The sequence below is a fragment of the Rana temporaria genome, chromosome 8 (assembly GCF_905171775.1).
Source record: "Rana temporaria chromosome 8, aRanTem1.1, whole genome shotgun sequence".
NCBI lineage: Eukaryota > Metazoa > Chordata > Amphibia > Anura > Ranidae > Rana > Rana temporaria.
In genome coordinates this window covers 104,347,180-104,366,740 of record NC_053496.1, presented here as the reverse complement: position 1 = coordinate 104,366,740, position 19,561 = coordinate 104,347,180, and the positions used below count along the sequence as shown (strand labels likewise).

Below are 19,561 nucleotides of genomic sequence, written 5' to 3'. Positions count from 1 at the left end.
CCCAGATTGACAATGCTGCTGTTCAATGGTGTCTCTGTTTCCCCTGCAGTGGAGTGGAGACACCCCAAAAAACAAGAAGTGTGTTACTGGCTGAATCACCAGGTGAAAATAAAGGGAAAATGCAAAAAAATCTGCCACATTTACGTATTGGTGAACTGCAATATACTTTATTTTATTATTTTTGTTATTTTTTGGTTTAGTTTTTGTTTTAAGCAACTGAAATATTTAATTTGTAACTTGTCTGGATTATTTTGCTGAAAGGAGCAGGAGTAAAGTCAGGTCCCTTTCAGCATTTACTTACTCATCTCTGTTCATTTAGAATCTGTATTTTGACATTTTTCCTTTGCTCAGAATTGTAATCAAGGTAATTATTACATGCAGTGATTGGTTAAGGCACGTGACATCAAATTACAACTAAAGAGTTCCTGCCAAGAACTCTGATACTGGACGGTCTCGGGCAAAAGGTCTTCAGTATAATCACAATTAAGGATGATACATTTCACTGATTATCTCCCACACATTGTACATAATTGCAGCTTTCTGAATCAAACCTTTTCATTTTTGTTCCGCAGGACTTCTATGACAAAGGGGATTATATCATCAGAGAAGGAGAGGAGGGCAACACATTTTTTATTATCGCTAAAGGAAAGGTAGGAGCTAATTACTTGAAAACAAAGTGTCTCATGAGAATAGCTTGATCCACCTTGTCTCTGTTTTTCTTTTACTCTTCTACTGCTGGCCCGGTGTAAATCTAGGTAAGATAGGTAGGCAGACAGTATTGAGCAAATCGATTCTGTATGCTGTTGACCTCCTAGGTGGTTAGGAAATCAATGTGATGCTCAATTGGATTCTATGTTTAATTAATCATAGTTTGTCATAAAATACCTCAATGCAGACACAAAGTCATTTTGGATATATTATATTTATCTCATTTATCCTGTTGCCAGGGCACATTTTACCTTGCCCAACCCTCTTGTTTAAATCGTATGATTGTTCATGGCTTACTTTTAGAACAATGAACAAGTTAAAATGCAGAGCCACACTAATCCAAATGTGATTTGCAAACTAGTCAATGAAACTCTGACCGACAATGAGCAAGTTTCCTTCTACCCGTACTGTACAGGACCAGCATAGCATTTACATAAGCTCCAGGATGGATGGTGGTGTGTGCCAAGTTAGTTTGTTGAAAATTATTGGCTATCATGGCACAAACCGAGACAAGAAAAAACGCACATATTGAGAGTCCAAGGGCCACACACCCCAAAATGTTGTATAGACAAAAATTGAGAAATTCCCCCCCGGGGGCTTTTAACCACTTGACAACCCGCCCATTGCCAAAGTACGTCCTGTTTTTAATGATGGATATCTCGGTAACGGCAGCAGCTGCTGCCACAACCGAGGTATCCATCTTTAGTGCCAACGGTCCTGTAAACGATAACGGCGGTCTCCGCGGCGGATTCGCCGCAAGATCGCCGTTATAGACCTACTCTGTAGCTCAAAAAATGCAACCTGTAGAATTTTTTAAACGTCGCCTATCGAGATTTTTAAGGGTAAAAGTTTGACGCCATGCCACGAGCGGGCGCAATTTTTAAGCGTGTCATGTTGGGTATCATTTTACTTGGCGTAACATTATCTTTCACATTATATAAAAAAATTGGGCAAACATTATTGTTGTCTTATTTTTTAATTAAAAAAAACGATTTTTTCCCAAAAAAAGTGCGCTTGTAAGACCGCTGCGCAAATACGGTGTGACAAAAAGTATTGCAATGACTGCCATTTTATTCCCTAGGATGTCTGCTAAAAAAAATATATACTGTTTGGGGGTTCTGATTAATTTTCTAGCAAAAAAATTGTGATTTTTACATGAAGGAGAGAAGTGCCAAAATAGGCCCGGTTGGTTAAGCGACATACTGTGTAAAATATATTAAATTCAAAGACATGGCACAAACCTAGCCCCCTACAGCCATCCCTGTGTGGTGCCCACCACTTGTGGATGCTAGGAAGCTAAAGCTGATATAGATACTCTACAAGCAGCATACAGAACAGGGTGTGTAAAGGGGGACTTATCAAATGTACAGGGTCCCAATGACCTAGTTGCAGGTTGCATAGGATGTATTGCAGCCCTATATCTTAGCTTCAAATTGTGCATCTCTTTAAAAGGTAACATCTTCTACAAAATGTTTTGACTAAAAAAATCATATTCTATGCCAGGGCAGCTGAACCAACTTTGTAAATTGCATTCAAGTTGGATCTGGTGATGATAATATGTCTATAGGAAGCTCCGTATCCTGCCAGCCAGTAATAGATATTTATGTAGGTTAGTAAACCTACCTCAGTCTCCATTTTTCTCTAATAGGACCAGTGCCAGCAGCATTTACTTCTACCTCCACCCATCTCCACATCAGGAATGTGAGCAGTGACTATGTTTGTGCACACAAGTCTGACTCTATTCCCTGAGAGCTGTGACACAGTTCCTATACATCTGACAGCCCTTGCAGGTCTATAGGAAAAAACGTATATTATAAAGTGCATATAAACCTGTTTATATGCCGTCAAATGCCTCATGTTGTAATTTTCCTGGATCTGCAGACATTTCTAGAATCTGACTGATTTGATTCTTTCGACATTTCATATTTTAATTACAATGTAAGAAGGACATTATATTCTATTTGAAATTTCTGATGACAGATTGAAATTACACTTTAGGCATTAGCTATATGGAGGTGTAGATGGTAGAGCTGACTTTAGGTCCAGCAGGCTGTTACTGTGTTTCCCTTTTTTTTAGCAGTTGTGTGTTCTCAGACCTTTCTGTACACATCAATGCAGCATTTTCTTTCTTCTCGCATCCTTTTTTTTCACCCTGTTATCTGATGCTTGAGCATCTGTTGGGATTATTGAAAAATACCAAACTGTACCCCCATTTTATTAAACTCATGGGCACGATCATCTTCAAACTTTAGATACCCAGGGCAAAAATGTAATGCTTGGGTCTTGGGCATCCCTCTCCCTCCATAATAGAAATGTAATATAAAGAACTAGAAAACTGAAATCACCAGACTTGTGACCAGTCTTTCATATGAAAGATTGCTCCATAGATACTAATGTTTTCTTTTAGCAAAAAAGAAATCAGGTACATGAAATGCATAATACAGCCTGATTGAACTACCTAATTTACATGTGCAAAGAGCATATTTTAATTAGATATACACTGGATTAATTATATGTACCACATAGTTGGTAAATCTAAAGAAGAGTGTACAGAAATATTTACCGGATTAAAAATTGACAAAAACTGTTTTCCCTGGAAAGCATGTTTTTCTGTTGACATTAATGTATGAAAGATTTTGCAACGTTCTTAAGCTCATCATACACATTATGATCTGATAGTACAATGTTCGTTAGATCTACTGTTCTGATTGGTGGGTATACATTGAATGGACTGTTTATACTGTATAGCAGGGATATGCAATTAGCGGACCTCCAGCTGTTACAAAACTACAAGTCCCATCATGCTCTGCCTCTAGGTGTTATGCTTGTGGCTGTCAGAGTCTTACTATGCCTCATGGAACTTGAAGTTATGCAACAGCTGGAAGTCTGCTAATTGCATATCCCTGCTGTATAGGCTGTCATATTACATAGTTGTTGGTAAATGAAAATGATATTGCACAGACTATGTGTGATCAGATTTAAAGGTGTATGGCCAGAATAAAATAAGAAACTGCAAAAAATTGTGTGTCAGCGCTAAATTGGTCAATCTGTGGCTGCATGCTAAATGTGTAGATACACAGACAATAAATAATAGTTGTAAATATATGCAGCGCTCAAATAATTAAGATCAAGTGATAATAATCAATGCTGTAGTCAAAAAGTGTACTCAGCACTCAAAGCACAAAAAAATTTCAAGAGTATTTGCAAAGCTTCTTAAGGCTAACTTTGGGAAACTTAAAAAAATTATTTCTTGCAGTGGGGCTGCACCCCAACTTCAATGGTTACCCAATTTCTCTACTCCTTTACCCTGATAGACTAGTCCCTGCAGCTTATTTCCTTGCATTGAACAGTATGTTGCCAAGGGACAGTCCATTGCCAGAGTGCAGGGAAGCTCTGCTGGGGGGAGTAGAGAATTGAATAGGTAAAATTTATTTTACTTTCCCCCAGACCTAAACAAGCAGCCAACCCTATCAGTGCAGGTACACTGTAAAGCCACGTACACACGATAGGTTAACCAGAGGACAACGGTCTGAAGGACCGTTGTCCTAGGTTAACCGATGAAGCTGACTGATGGTCCGTCACACCTACACACCATAGGTTAAATAACCGATCATGTCAGAATGCGGTGACGTAAAACACAACGACGTGCTGAAAAAAAAGAAAGTTCAATGCTTCCAAGCATGCGTTGACTTGATTCTGAGCATGCGTGGATTTTTTACCGATGGTTGTGCTTACTAACGATCGGTTTTGACCTATCGGTTACCAATCCATGGGTTAATTTTAAAGCAAGTTGGCTTTTTTTTAACCTATGGTTAAATAACCTATGGGGCCCACACACGATCGGTTTTGACCGATGAAAACGGTCCTTCAGACCGTTGTCCTCTGGTTAACCTATCGTGTGTACGAGGCCTTAGACTCGGTGACATTTTGTCAATGGGAAGTTTCATTGTCAGGTGGAAATCGAGTTTTATAATTGTCAATGGAACACGAAGCTAAGGGAAACCTGCCGATTTGACAAAAAAAACACCAGAAAGGTTTCAACCAATTGCAACTGTAAACATTTGTTGTTGCAGTGCTTACTAATTATTTTATCTGTGATCTACTGGTAATATTAAGAAAACTTTTACTTTTTGGCTTGTCAATTTCATTGTCAAGTGGAAATCTAGAGTTGTATGGTTGTCACAGGAAGTGAAGGGAAACCTTCTAATGTGACAAAAAGAAAAAAAACGGAAAGGTTTTATCCAATTGCAACTTTAAACATTTATTGTTGCAGTGCATAATTTGTATAAACTTCAGTATAAATTAGAGGTTTTTCACATCTGCCCTATAAACGGGAATCTAAATGCTCTAAATTCAGAAGCAACATAATGCCATTTGTGAGAGTTGCTGCTTGTTTACAAAAAGACTGCCCTGGCTGTGCACATCATTACAATGGATGAAAAAGCAATCTCCTTTGTTGGCAATCATGGGAACTGGAGCTAACATTATAAACTGCTCATATAGTTACATAGCCCCTTCTGGCGTTGACAGAAATTAAATGTGGTTGGCTTACACACTTGCCAATGATCTGCCAGTTCTTCATTTAAACAATTAGGAGACGGGTTGTATCTGATGGGGTTTTGTAAATTAAAATAATAGATTCTAGTAGGCACGAACAAACATGTGAGTAGTACCACGGGATCACTTGCAAACAATATGTTCTTGACTCATCTAGCAAATTTTTAATGTTCAAATTTAAAAGCTGTTCATTAAAGAAGCAAAAACAATCTTTTTTTCTTTCATGGGGCACAATCAAGCTAAATTACTTGTTAATGGTCTTTTTGAACATGTCCACCTGAGATTTTCAGTAACACCAGAGATCTGCGTGTAGCCTCTGTCCTGTGGGCTGTGTCATCAGCAGCATTCATTTAGGTTTTAGCCTTTAATCAAACTGCTATTCAGAGACTTATTGTAAAGAACAAAAAGATCTGCACTTATTCAGTGGTTTTAAAGAACTCCTGACAAATAATACCTTAAGGGCTTCACACAGTTCAGGATATTGGAACAGGCAATGGTACTGATTCATCAGTTAAACCTTACTGAATTCATTATTTGCAGAAATCCTTAAAAAAAATAAAAACATGTTTGTGACCCTTGAAGCTTGTGCTATGTAAATAGTTGTTGGCTTTTATTTGTCTGTTGTATTTACAATATATTACACAGCAATGTATAGAGTACGTAGAACCATAGGTCCAGTTGCCCAACAGAGGCTAAAATCTAATACCCCTACCACAGTCACACATTCACCAGGGGTGATTAGGTTAATCCAACAGTATTTTACAAATTGAGCAAATTCAGAGGCTCTAGAGCAGGGGTGTCCAAACTTTTTTCAAAGAGGGCCAGATTTGATGAAGTGAACATGCGTGAGGGCCGACCATTTTGCCTGACATTTTTTGAACCATTAAAATTCTGTCTAAGTGTGTTTGTTCGAGCACTAATACACTGCCCAACAAGAAGTCTCTTGCCTTTGTAGCTGTGTGTGAGTAAAGAGATGAGCTTGGGCGTATTATTTGGATAGTTCGTATTTATTGACGTATAACACGCACCTTAGGCCTCATTCACACTAGGCGGACTCCGTTCCTACGGAGTCCGCCTGCTCCCGTCAGCTCAGCGGGAGATCAGTCCGCAGATCTCCGCTGATCCGACGGATGACAAGCTCCTCTCTGCTCACTGAGCGGGGAGGGGCTTGTTGGGCACTGCTGTCTCCTATGGAGCGATCTGATGAAAACGGACAGCATGTCCGTTTTCATCAGATCTTACCCGATTCGATCCGCATGGACGGATGGGGACATGGCCCCCATACGTCTGTTTTTAGCAGATCGGATTGAGTCGGATGTCAGCGGACATGTCTCCGCTGACATCCGACGCTCCATAGGGATGTATGGAGCAACCGTTCAGGTCCGCCATCAAAACTGACAGGCGGACCCGAATGGATCATCGTGTGAATGAGGCCTTAAGTTTAAGATCCACGTTTCAGGGAAAAAAATAATAAAGAACTGTGAAGCAAAATAAGGGTCAGTGCCCATCTGCAGACCCACAATTGCCATGAATATAGCCTCACCATTGCCAGGAATGCAGCACCCACCATTGCCAGGAATGCACCCATCATTGCCAGGAATGCACACACCATTGCCAGGAATGCACCCATCATTGCCAGGAAATGCACCCACCATTGCCAGAAATGTACCCACCATTGCCAGGAATGCACTCACCATTGCCAGGAATGCACTTACCATTGCCAGGAATGCACCCACCATTGACAGGAATGCACCCACCTTTGACAGGAATGCACTCACGAGCACCAAAGATTACCAACAGGAGAATCTCCTGTTTACATGGCGGTCTCTTTAATAGAAAGTCCTGCCTCTTTTGATGGACAGAACAGTCGTCCAATAGCAGCGACAGAGATGGGACTTCCTATTACAGAGGCCGCCCGTATGTACGGCACTCGCCCCGCCTCCTCCCTGTCCCCTCCAAGGCATATACATCTTTTGTGGCCCCGGTGCTTGTCCAAATAACCAGGTTGGCCATTCAAGACCGGAACATGGGCCACACTTTGGACATGCCTGCTCTAGAGGAAACCAACACAAACACAAGCAAAATGTATGTAATGTTTCAGTTGGAATGCAAGTTGCAGACCCAAAGCTGTCTCATTGTAGATTGTTTTGTTTAGCAAATAACATGCTTTTTTTTACTGGTTTGGTATGTAGAGGGACACTCTAAAAATCTTTTATTTATACCAGCTTTACTGTAAACTCAAACAGCTCTATTTTAATTATATTTGATTGTGGGTGTTGTAAATTCTCTTTTAAGTGTGGGTGTTGTTTTTGCTTCTAGAACTTACCAAAAAAATGTATGTGAAATACCCAGGATATATATTTATTGGAGATTTTCTTAACTAACACTCTCTTTTCTGTTATACTCTCTTGATGGTTTTGTGCTTTCTCTTTATAGGTGTGTGTGACGCAGGCTGTGGAAGGGTCTCAGGAACCACAGGAAATAAAAAAACTAGGAGTTGGAGATTATTTTGGGGAAAAAGCCCTAATCAGGTAACATTTTCTACTGTAAAGTGATATCCATAAATCTCCACAAGAGGGCAGGTCTGCAGGCCAAGCATGTTGCTGGAGCAAAGTTTACTATGGGGCAAAAAAGATGATACGCAAGTCTTAATACACATTTCTTTAAAGCAAAACTTTACTCTCTCAATCAACTTTTACTCTTGTATTCCTTATGCTGCTAGCATTAGTAAATAGGTAGAAATGTATATCATATTTACTTGTCTTAATTTTTTTTTTACATGTCTTCAGCTACTTTCTGGTTTCCAGGCCTAGGCAAATTATGTCATACATCACAGGAGTCTACAGGATGGTTGGAGGGGTTTTGTCAGCTAAGCACACCCTCTTGCCTCCATGCCTAAGCCAAGGGCAGATGGTTTTCTTGAAGTAAATGCTACATGAATCAGCTGCCCTTATATAAGATGGCAACAGCCAGAAATGCTAGGGTGTGTTTTTCAAAGTGATTTCTCAGCAAAATAAAGTGCACAGACATGAATAGATGGGGGAGTTTGCTTTGAATCTTAAAAATGAATTAAACCGTGCCTTTAGTTTGTGGTGCTCAGATGCAATGTAGTTCCACTTTAAAGTATACCAGAGAAATTCTTCTCCAAAGAAAAATTAGCAAAGTCTTAGAATCTCCCTGGCAGAGTCGGTGTTGCAGAAGGTGAAAAGAAAACCTATATAGGTATGGTGTCATTCTTAATGGATACAAAACTGATATTCCCTTTTTTTTCATTATTTTTATAAATTCTTTGTTTTACAGGCAAGTAGTTACAAGAACACAGCAGAAACTGTTGAATGTTAGACTCACTGTTACTGAAACTCTGTGAAGTCACGTCTGTACTGATTAGTTTAGTTGTGTTTTTACATTCCAGCTTGAGCTTTTGAGCTCTGTGATAATATTTTATTTTTTTACAGCAAAACAGCTAAATATAGACAAGATTGGACAGATAAACATTTGATAAGGGTCTTGAGCTCAAACTGCTGACTGGACACATACATATATAATATTTATTTGCAATATTTCATAATTATATGGCTAAAAAAGAGAAAAAATGTTATCCTAAGCAAATGCAGGTGGTTGGAAGACACCAGATGTAACAGGCTATTCATCATATGAGAAATTACTGATTAAATGTATGTATAACCCTGTCAGTTTACTTTTTGCTGTTGTGTCCCATTGTGGAGATGTTCCTTTAATTCCTTTCCCAGAGACACAACAGGAAGTAAGAGGATATCTCTACAAAGTGAGTAGAATTCCCTACTAGTCAGTTGTCACCTATCTCCCCTTACCGTTGTTCTGCTGACAGTGGTAAAATGTTGGATTTCTCAACACTTTGTTTTGGTAAAAATGATCACCAGAAGTAATAGAGAGGGCAAATCTCTTCAGCAGTGACGCAGACAGGGTTGGAGGTGTACAAGGTTTGGGGTGTACATCTATATATATTACACAAAACAAAAGTTTGTCATATTTTTACTTTCTGAGAGAGTTTCATCTTTTCTTCCCAGTAATTAGAATTTCCATACTGTACCCTTGTAAATATTTATAATATTAGAACTCAATGTTACATTTATTTAAAATAATTATGCCTACCCACCAGTAACTGGTTAACTGTAAAATATATACCATGGTTGTTTAAATTGGTCTGTATCGTGCTCTTGATGTGACCCCCATAAACATTGATTTAAATAATGATCTAACCGACTCAATAGTGTAATGACAAGGGCATTCATAGCGCATTGCTACATTGTACATTAATGTAGTTTGTTTGGCCATCAGTTTATTGATTGCATGATTGCATTTGTTCACTGACAAAAAATTGTATTTCCCTTGGACAGTGGTGCTTTGATAACTAAAAGGAAATACTAAATAGTGTTTCTATTTCTGTTTCTAATTGGAAATTAAGCAAATAAGTTCAAGTTTGCTCTTCATTACCATCATTTCTAGTGACGGTATTGTATTAATTATAGTGGTAGCAGCCTGGATGAAGCCTGGTTTTAGCATGTTCTTTCTAAAAATTATTTGATAATTTCTTGTCAAAGTATTTTTTTGAATTAATATGATAATCAAGTACAAAAAGTTGTAATAAGTTATCCAACTTACAACAGGTTTGAAAATAAAAACTTCATGGTCCACTATATATGTACCGATAAGTAAATTATATAAACTCAACAAAAAATAGAAAAGTAAATAAATCATTACATTAAGATATTCATGACAGTAGTTGAAAATACAATTTATCATATAAATTATTTTACTTGGACCTGGAATATTGAAGTATAATTATGTAAAGCAGTACTTTATTACCATTTAAATAAAATTAGTTATAAAATAAAAATAAAAGGATAGACTAAAAAACAAAAATAAAAATGGATAGGATAGTAGGAAAATAGAGAAGGAAATGTAGAAGTCCACTGAGATGGTTTGAGTAAGTTGGCCTACAGCCTGAGTGTTTGAACAGAACACTATAATGTTCACGATAATGAGTAGGGTAACACCCAAGCTCTAGAAATTTGGTTTTGTAAGTCATTTATTACCGAATGAATCTTTCAGCTACCATGGCATAAGAATTGAGTTGTTTTTGCGGAATGATGGAAGGTGATAATTAATCCAAGGGTTCCAGATTTTTTTCAAAGACTGGAATTTGATCCCTTTCTATAGCTAGCATTTTGGCGTGAGACATGAAGTCATTTACTCTACGATTGCTCACGGATATCTCCAGGTTAGGGGTCCTCCATGCCCTTGCTATTGTTTCCTTAGCTGCCGTAAGAAGTTGAGTGAGAAGTTTGAATTGCTTATGTGTAATGAGATCCGGTTTTAGGTTGAGCAAGGCTGTGGCTGGGTCTGGTTGCACAGTGAGACCAAATATTCTGGAAGCAGTTTCAAATATATTTTCCCAATATATTTGTACTAACGGGCAGGACCACCAAATATGTAAGTGGGTGCCTGGATCAGGACAGCCCTGGAAGCATTTGGCTGTTTGGTTTGGTGTAAATTTGGCCAACCTGAAGTGAACAAGGTACCAACGAGTTAAAACTTTGTAGTTGGTTTCTACCGCCAGGATATTTGGTGAGGAGTATTTTGTTGCAGACCAGATTTTGGACCAATCAAATGTTCTTTCCAGGTCCTCCTCCCATTTACGTGCATAAGGTATTATTTGATAATTTCTTATACCAACTTGATCAGTCCTAAACATTCATAACTATCATTTCATAACTATGGCAACATGACTTGAATTATAGATCAAAAGTATCACCATTGCTTAAAAATGTAATAACAATAAATTAATCAAAATGTGTATAAATTGCCAGATGTTCCAAAAGTGTAATGTGCATGAAATGTACAATAGTTGTTAGGTAAAACTTAATTTCAAGTAAGAAGCTGAATAAAACGAATGAAATACACATACAAGAACTGTTTTACCGGCCAGTGTTTTTGTTTGTCTATCTAGTCCAGACAGATACCCAACACCTAATTTCCAATATTGAAAAAAGGGAAAAAAAATACCACACTAACAGAAAAACAAGATAACCTAAATGAGCAGCAGATAAAAGGTGAAAATACACACTAATGAACAAAAACAAAGGATGTAGCTGCGCTAACCCAACCTGTGGAAAAATAATTAAATAAACCACATAAAAAATATTGCAGTGATCTTTGATTGGGATAAGGTTCAACCGACACTGGTATGACATCAAGTGTTAATTGACACCAAATAAATCAATAAACATATTAACATGAAAATAGTAAACAATAGTGTGCAAAGGTGTCAAATGATAGTCCAATATTGAGTGAAGATCAAAAATGGATATTGTGCAAAAGTGAATATCGGCACAAGATTCCACCACCAGAGAGTGCTAACAACATAAGGATTGCATGCTTACCACATGGCAAGCAAGATATGCTTGTGGCTGTAAACCCCAGCCAGGGCCTTTATCCGGGAACTCACCATAAAGGCAGCTTCAATGGTCAGATGATAAGTGACTGGGTACTTGCATTAATTCAGGTAACATGCAGATGATTCAGTGGTTACCAGGAAAGAAAAAGCTCACCATATCGTAAATCCAATTAAAAAGCGTGTTTAATAAAGTTTAGAAACACTTACATCAATGTAGTAGGTAAAACAGCAAAATAGAAGAAAATAGCTGGCCAGCTGGTGAACGACCGTCCGCTCAGACTGGTACATGCAATGGCATCAACACCTCAACTCCTCCCGACGCACGTTTCGTCATAAAGAGACGTTGTGTTGGGGCACTAATTTGCAATTTTGCAGTCAATGATTACAGTGGTCTTCCCTCTACCCCAGGGGTACCCAACCTTTTGAAGAGCAAGGGCCACTTAAGCGACTTGGTAACTGGTTGCGGGCCACAATAAGCGGAGCAGGTACATGGCAGCCTACTTGGCTCTATAGATCCCACTCTACTCTCAGCACACCAAACTCACAGGTAATAGAAGTCTATGGCTCAGTGTAGGAAACCCACAGGTGCACTTCTCTCCACCTGTGGATCAGTTTAAAAGCAGCCCAGTAACCACTGCAGAACAGATATGCCCATATATGCCCAAATATACACTGTGATTATTAGTAATAAACTTACCTTTAATAACAGTATTCTATTCTACTCTATTCCATCCCAGAGTGGGAGGTCATGGGCCACATCAGAGGGCTCCGCGGGCCACAAGTTGGGGCACCCCTGCTCTACCCCCAGCCTGCTGATTAGACTGTGGAAAAATAGAAGCCTGATGCCATCATTTATTTGCTCACTTTGCTCTCTCCATCTTCTAGCACGATCCTTGTCAGTACATTTGCAGGCAGGATACCTCATTTGCCCCCAGTGTTGCCCCTCCCTTTCCCATGTTTAGTGCTGCTGTACAGGGTATTGTAGGAAGCAGATATCAAGTTTGATTAAAGTAATTACACTAGCTGCATGAAAAAAAAAAAACATTTTAATTAAGTATTAATACATCGCATTTTCCTTTTAGATTTGTCTGGGGTTCAGATTTAATGAGAATTATTTTACAAAGTTAAAGAGATATAGGTTTTGCCAAGTAGTCAAAATTAGAAACCAGCAATTCATTAGAAGCCTATGTGGTCTTTAGTTGTCTAGATGTTATACCTGACAACAATTCTGTTGACCAGTGTAAAAGGAAAATGCATTTATTGTTGGAGGTGTGAAAACATATTTCTGGCTACCAAATTTCAGTGAACACTGACATATGCATGATGTCATACTTGAAAAGATGGTAAAGGTTCCTCCATAGAGGACCTGAACACTTAGTAGAAGAGCTGGGACACATACTCTGGGTGCCAAGATCATGCAAAACTGCAGCTGCTTGATGACTGAGGTCTAGCAATTTCAGTTCTTCATAAAAACACAATAATACATAAGGTCTCAGCATGCCTGATTAAAGATCCACATCTTCCAGTGTATTCTAAGTCTGTTGTTGGGCCTCCTCCAAATTGGATGAGTCTGGAACAGTTCTCAATGGAGCCCTCCAGGAGGCATCCATATATGGAACCAAAATCATCTGAGCTGATATATAATTATAATTTTAAACCCATTACAGTAATCTCAGTGGACAAAAAAAATATGGAGTATGGAAAAATATATATATTTTTATTCCTCTGCTATAAACTGTCAAATTCTCCCTGGGTGTGTGATTCCTCAAAAGCTTGCATACATTCCACCAGTGTTTCTTACAGTAATCTATATCTTAACAGAGAAAATGGTAATTATCTTGGCTTGATATGTCCATATAAAGAGCCACCTGCTCTGCACTTGGAAACTCTTTCTTTTCAATTGTCACAAGTAAGGAGACTAGGACTCCTAATGGATTCAAATTTGAGAGCTTAAAAAAATAAAAACATTATATTAATAATACATAAATATTTCAACAACGTATAAATTAAATTGATTAGCTTTATTTGGTATGTAACTGTCACATTACAGTATTCACAGGAAATGTGTTAAAATAAAACTCTCTAATTAATATATGTATGCACACATGCTTTTATGTAAGAGCCAGAATGTTTCAAGCCTATAAAATAAAACATGATCAAAATTCACACTAGACATTACATTGCCAAGTGACTGGAAATCCTCAGTGGCCTCTGCAGCAGTTCGATTAAACTCTGTGTAATTACAGCTAAACAGAAGTGACTTCCATGTGATCCCATTATGCCCTGTACACACGAAAGGTTAGTCTGATGAAAACGGTCTGATGGATTTTTCCATCAGTTAAAAAAACGATCGTGTCAGAACGCAGTGACATAAAACACAACGACGTGCTGAAAAAAATGAAGTTCAATATTTCCACGCATGCGTCGACTTGATTCTGAGCATGCGTGGATTTTTAACCGATGGACGTGCCTACAGACAATCGTTTTTTTCTATAGGTTTTTTATCCATCAGATAATTTTAAAACAAGTTCCATTTTTTTTAACCTATGGATAAATAACCAATGGGGCCCACACACGATCGGTTTGGTCTGATGAAAACGGTCCATCAGACCGTTTTCATCAGACTAACCTATCGTGTGTAGGCAGCATAACACAATGGGGCAAGCAGTCTAATAGTAATCGCTAAAACAAAAACACAACGTGCTTGGTAACAATATCTGCTAAAATAATTGATAGGTGATGTAACATAAAATGATAGAGACACTTCCACACATTAAAGAAATTTGCTGTAGCTGCATAATTTTTGCTTGTACTTTTAAACAATACACCAAAAGCACTTTGAGATTCAGTTCTCTATCCTTGTAGAATCTGTCTATGAAAAACAGTGATTTCTGTGGTGAAGCAAATAGCATGAAACATATATTAATAACCCAGACATGAAAACAATATATTACCAGTTTGCCATACATAACATTTTAATACAGTGGATGGTACAGCATGATGCTCATTGTGCCTATAGGGTCCAATTCCAGTAAAATGATTTTTTTTTACTTTTTTGCTTAGATTGGGGATAGAGTTGCAATCACTTGTAGGTGTTTACTTCTGTCTGCGCCCTCATTGTATAGATTGCCCACTTCCTGTTTTAGGAGCGGTGATCAAAAGAACAGGAATCAATGTTATATACCAACAAAAACACTTATGTAGGATATGGAAAGTTTTGAATCTCCTTTTTTATCGGTGGCTTCCTGTCCTAGAAAATCCCCTTTTCTTTTTTGATGCTAAAGGAGTAGAAAGTGAGGAGCAATCACACAGACTGCAATAGAAACCTGATAGAAGCCTAATGTTTCCAAGTCTGCTCAGCTGGATAGTAAAATGGGTACAGCGAGCAACATGGGTATACATTTTCTTTTTTAAACATAATTAACATTGTATTTTTCTGGGCAAGGACAAAAACTCAGGTAATGTTTAGTCATTTCGGTTATGGATGTTTTTATTATGGCCATAACTAAAAAATGAAAAAGAAAAAACCTTTTAGGCTGGAGCATAAGAAATATTGCAATATGAGTATTTTATATTTACATATCCAGTAGGTGGCACACTAAGCTTTATTACACATGTTTTATATTCATTCTATGCTCTGCTTAATAAAAAAGCTCATTAGCTGAAGCTGTGAATGAGCCAATGAATGAGCCAGTGCAGTGATCCTTCCACCTTTCCCCCCTCCCTTCACACTGCTTCATATAAGTTTTCAAACAGAAAGTGTTTCTAAACGGAAAATACTTCTTCTGGAGCCCTAAGATTTCATTGACATGGGTGCACTCTTAATTGTATTACAAGGACTGTATGTATGGAAAGGTTGCAAGCACTGAACTTATTCTCTCTGTAGAAGAAATGCTTGAGAGGGGATATGATTTCAATGCACAAATACCGTACTGGTGATCCTACAATAGGGATTACTTTTCTGTGTAAGGGAATTTTATAAGACGCGGCCATTCACTAAAATTAGAAGAAAAGCGGTATAACCTTAATCTGCGTAGAGAGCTCTTTATTGTAAAAGCGGTAAGGATGTGGACCACAACATACAGGGATATACAATGTAATGCTGACATATAGTCACACACATAGGTTGGACTTGATGGACTTGTGTCTTTTTTCAATATCGCCTACTACAGTGGGGATCGAAAGTTTGGGCACCCCAGGTAAAAATTTGTATTAATGTGCATAACGAAGCCAAGGAAAGATGGAAAAATCTCCAAAAGGCATCAAATTACAGATTAGACATTCTTATAATATGTTAAAAAAAGTTAGATTTTATTTCCATCATTTACACTTACAAAAAACAAAAAAATGGCGTCTGCAAAAGTTTGGGCACCCTGCAGAATTTATAGCATGGACTGCCCCCTTTGCAAAGCTGAGACCTGCCAGTGTCATGGATTGTTCTCAATCATCATCTGGGAAGACCAGGTGATGTCAATCTCAAAGGTTTTAAATGCCCAGACTCATCTGACCTTGCCCCAACAATCAGCACCATGGGTTCTTCTAAGCAGTTGTCTAGAAAACTGAAACTGAAAATAGTTGATGCTCACAAAGCTGGAGAAGGCTATAAGAAGATAGCAAAGTGTTTTCAGATGTCAATATCCTCTGTTCGGAATGTAATTAAGAAATGGCAGTCATCAGGAACAGTGGAAGTTAAAGCAAGATCTGGAAGACCAAGAAAAATATCAGACAGAACAGCTCGCAGGATTGTGAGAAAAGCAATTCAAAACCCACGTTTGACTGCACGATCCCTCCAGAAAGATCTGGCAGACACTGGAGTTGTGGTACACTATTCCACTATAAAGAGATACTTGTACAAATATGGTCTTCATGCAGGAGTCATCAGAAGAAAACCTCTTCTACGTCCTCACCACAAAAATCAGCGTTTGAACTTTGCAAATGAACATATAGACAAGCGTGATGCATTTTGGAAACAAGTTCTGTGGACCGATGAGGTTAAAATATAACTTTTTGGCCGGAATGAGCAAAGGTAAGTTTGGAGAGGAAAGGGCACATCATTTAATGAAAAGAACCTCTGTCCAACTGTTAAGCATGGGGGTGGATCAATCATGCTTTGGGGTTGTATTGCAGCCAGTGGCACAGGGAACATTTCACGAGTAGAAGGAAAAATGGATTTAATAAGATTTCAGCTAATTTTGGATGGTAACTTGATGCCATCTGTGAAAAAGCTGAAGTTAAAGAGAGGATGGCTTCTACAAATGGATAATGATCCTAAACACACCTTAAAATCCACGGGGGATTACATAAAGAGGCGTAAACTGAAGGTTTTGCCATGGCCTTCACAATCTCCTGACCTCAACATAATTGAAAAATTGAAAATCTATGGATAGACCTTAAAAGAGCAGTGTGTGACAGACAGCCCAGAAATCTCAAAGAACTGGAAGACTTTTGTAAGGAAGAATGGGCAAAGATACCTCAAACAAGAATTGAAAGACTCTTGGCTGGCTACAAAAAGCGTTTACAAGCTGTGATACTTGCCAAAGGGGGCAGTACAAGATATTAACTCTGTAGGGTGCCCAAACTTTTGCAGATGCCATTTTTCTGTTTTCTGTAATTTTGAAAGTGTAAATGATGGAAATAAAATCTAACTTTTTTTGACATATTATAAGAATGTCTAATCTGTAATTTGATGCCTTTTGGAGATTTTTCCATCTTTCCTTGGCTTTGTTATGCACATTAATGCACATTTTTACCTGGGGTGCCCAAACCTTCGATCCCCACTGTATGTAACTATGTATGTGTGTATATGTGTATAAAATATATGAAACATTGTACAGTAAAAACTTGAAAAAAAAATCCCCAAAACATTCCTTTTAAATTTATGAGGTGTTCTAAGTGGGATGCTAGCAACTATTACCTGATTGCTGAAGATTTTCTGCATTCAGTTTACACGTTTACATCCCACACATTAACTGTCATTTACGAATACCAGAACAATGTGGTTATGCACTGTATTTTTTAATGCACCAATACTTCTAGTTATCTGTACTGTATATAATTAGGTACACACCCACTTCCTTCCCTTCCTGACAACCTTAGTGCACAAAGTACATTCACACATAATCTATGAACTTTTTTTCTTTAAACTCCTTAGTTATTGTATTTTACCATACAAAGATAAAAAGTGCAAGTAAAGTAGGGAAGGATCAGAAATGGAAGAGTTAAATGATCATTTACCTATGTTTAATATAAGGGTGACAAAAAGGCATTGGGCAGAATTATTATTTTTTATTTATAATGGGAATGCGATAACCAAAATGTTGTTTTAGTGTTGGATTGTGTAAAGTAGTTAGAACCTCTGTCAGGTTTAATGCTGCTGTTGGTTATATTTAATCGACTTGTTTCTCCTGGTGGCTACTGTATTCTAGATAGAAATAATAATAAATCCCTAATTTTGCAGCTGTCACCAGAATAAAGGGTAGTTAAGTCTTCCTAATGAGGCACTTTCTCCAGCTACAACTGTCTACTTGAACTCGTGTTGAGATTTCCTCTCACTTCCTGTTGCATTTCCGGGATAGTTATTAGAGGTAAATCTCCCTTTCTCTGAGACAGAGAAAGCACAAACATGGTTTATTCACAAAGTGAATTCTTTTTCATAATAGCTACAGTATGGGCCCTTTCACACGGAGCGGATCCATATTGATCTGCCCCGTGTGTGTCCGTCGGCTCAGCGGGGATCATCCGTAAATCCCAGCTGAGCTGTCAACGGACAGGGCGGTCCCAGCACACTGTGCAGAGACCGCCTTGTCTTTCCTCCGCTCTCCACTATGGGGAATCAGATGAATACGGACCGTGTGTCCGTATTCATCCGATCCGTTCCGCCAGACGGAAGAAAAATAGGGTTTTCTTCCATCCGCAAAAGCGGATCTTTGCGGACGCGGATGTTTGCGGACGTTAGCGGATGCATCATCTGCTAACGTCTGCAATCCCATAGGGAAGCATTACAAGTCCGCACATGTGAAAGGGCCCTATGGCTGCCCAGCACCTGGTCTCTTATTTTGATCGACTGTTGGCAATGACAACAGGATTTTTTTCCTGTGCCCTTATGATTGATTATCAGCAGGTCGTAAAACAGTGATACAATTTTTTTTAATATTATATGATACTTGGAAAATATGGGTTACATTTGTAGAATAAAAATAAAAAAAATCACTGAAAATTACAGTCTGGAGCTTGGTAGACTTGTGCATGGCGGAAAATGTAGTTTTGTTTAGTAAATTTTTTTTTTTGTTCTGTTATATTCGTCATGTTTTGCTAATTCGTTTTCAGATAATTTGTTATTTCTGTAGAGTATAGACATTCGTTATAACAAATCGATTCGTTTTATTGTTTAAATGTTTTGTTTTCAGATAATGCGTTAATTATGTATACATATTTGTGATAACGAATCCTAATTCTGAAAGTAATTTTTTTATTGAATCCATTAACACACACACAATGATAATGCCTCTTCTGCTGCTTCACAAAACTCTTCTCCTCTGCTCAAATGCAGGAATGCACTTTGCCAGTGGTTGTGCTGTGTCCTGGGCTGGACTGGGACAAAAATTTGGCCCTGGACTTCATCCAAACCAGCCCACTTTAATTTTGAAAATGTGCAAAAAAACAGTATATAAACTATACGCAATTACGCAAAAAAACATAAGTAAAAACATTCCACTATTGGGCATAGGACAGGGCATAGCCACACCAGTGCCCATTAATGCAGCTTCACCAGTGCCCATTAACGCAGCCTGATCAGTGCCTATCAGTGCAGCCACGCCAATGTCCATTTTTGCAGCCTGATCAGTGCCTATCAGCGCAGCC

The 19,561-nt window shown here is 38.3% G+C and overlaps 1 protein-coding gene across 1 annotated transcript in view; it reads left to right on the top strand.

Moving 5' to 3' along the window:
* The window catches only part of LOC120908941 (cGMP-dependent protein kinase 2-like), a 215,630-nt gene that overhangs the window by 84,033 nt on the left and 112,036 nt on the right, over window positions 1-19,561 (top strand). The window contains exons 7-8 of the mRNA XM_040320466.1: window positions 573-650; window positions 7,702-7,796. Of these exons, the coding sequence (XP_040176400.1) occupies window positions 573-650; window positions 7,702-7,796 (173 nt within the window). The remainder of the gene's footprint in view (window positions 1-572; window positions 651-7,701; window positions 7,797-19,561) is intronic.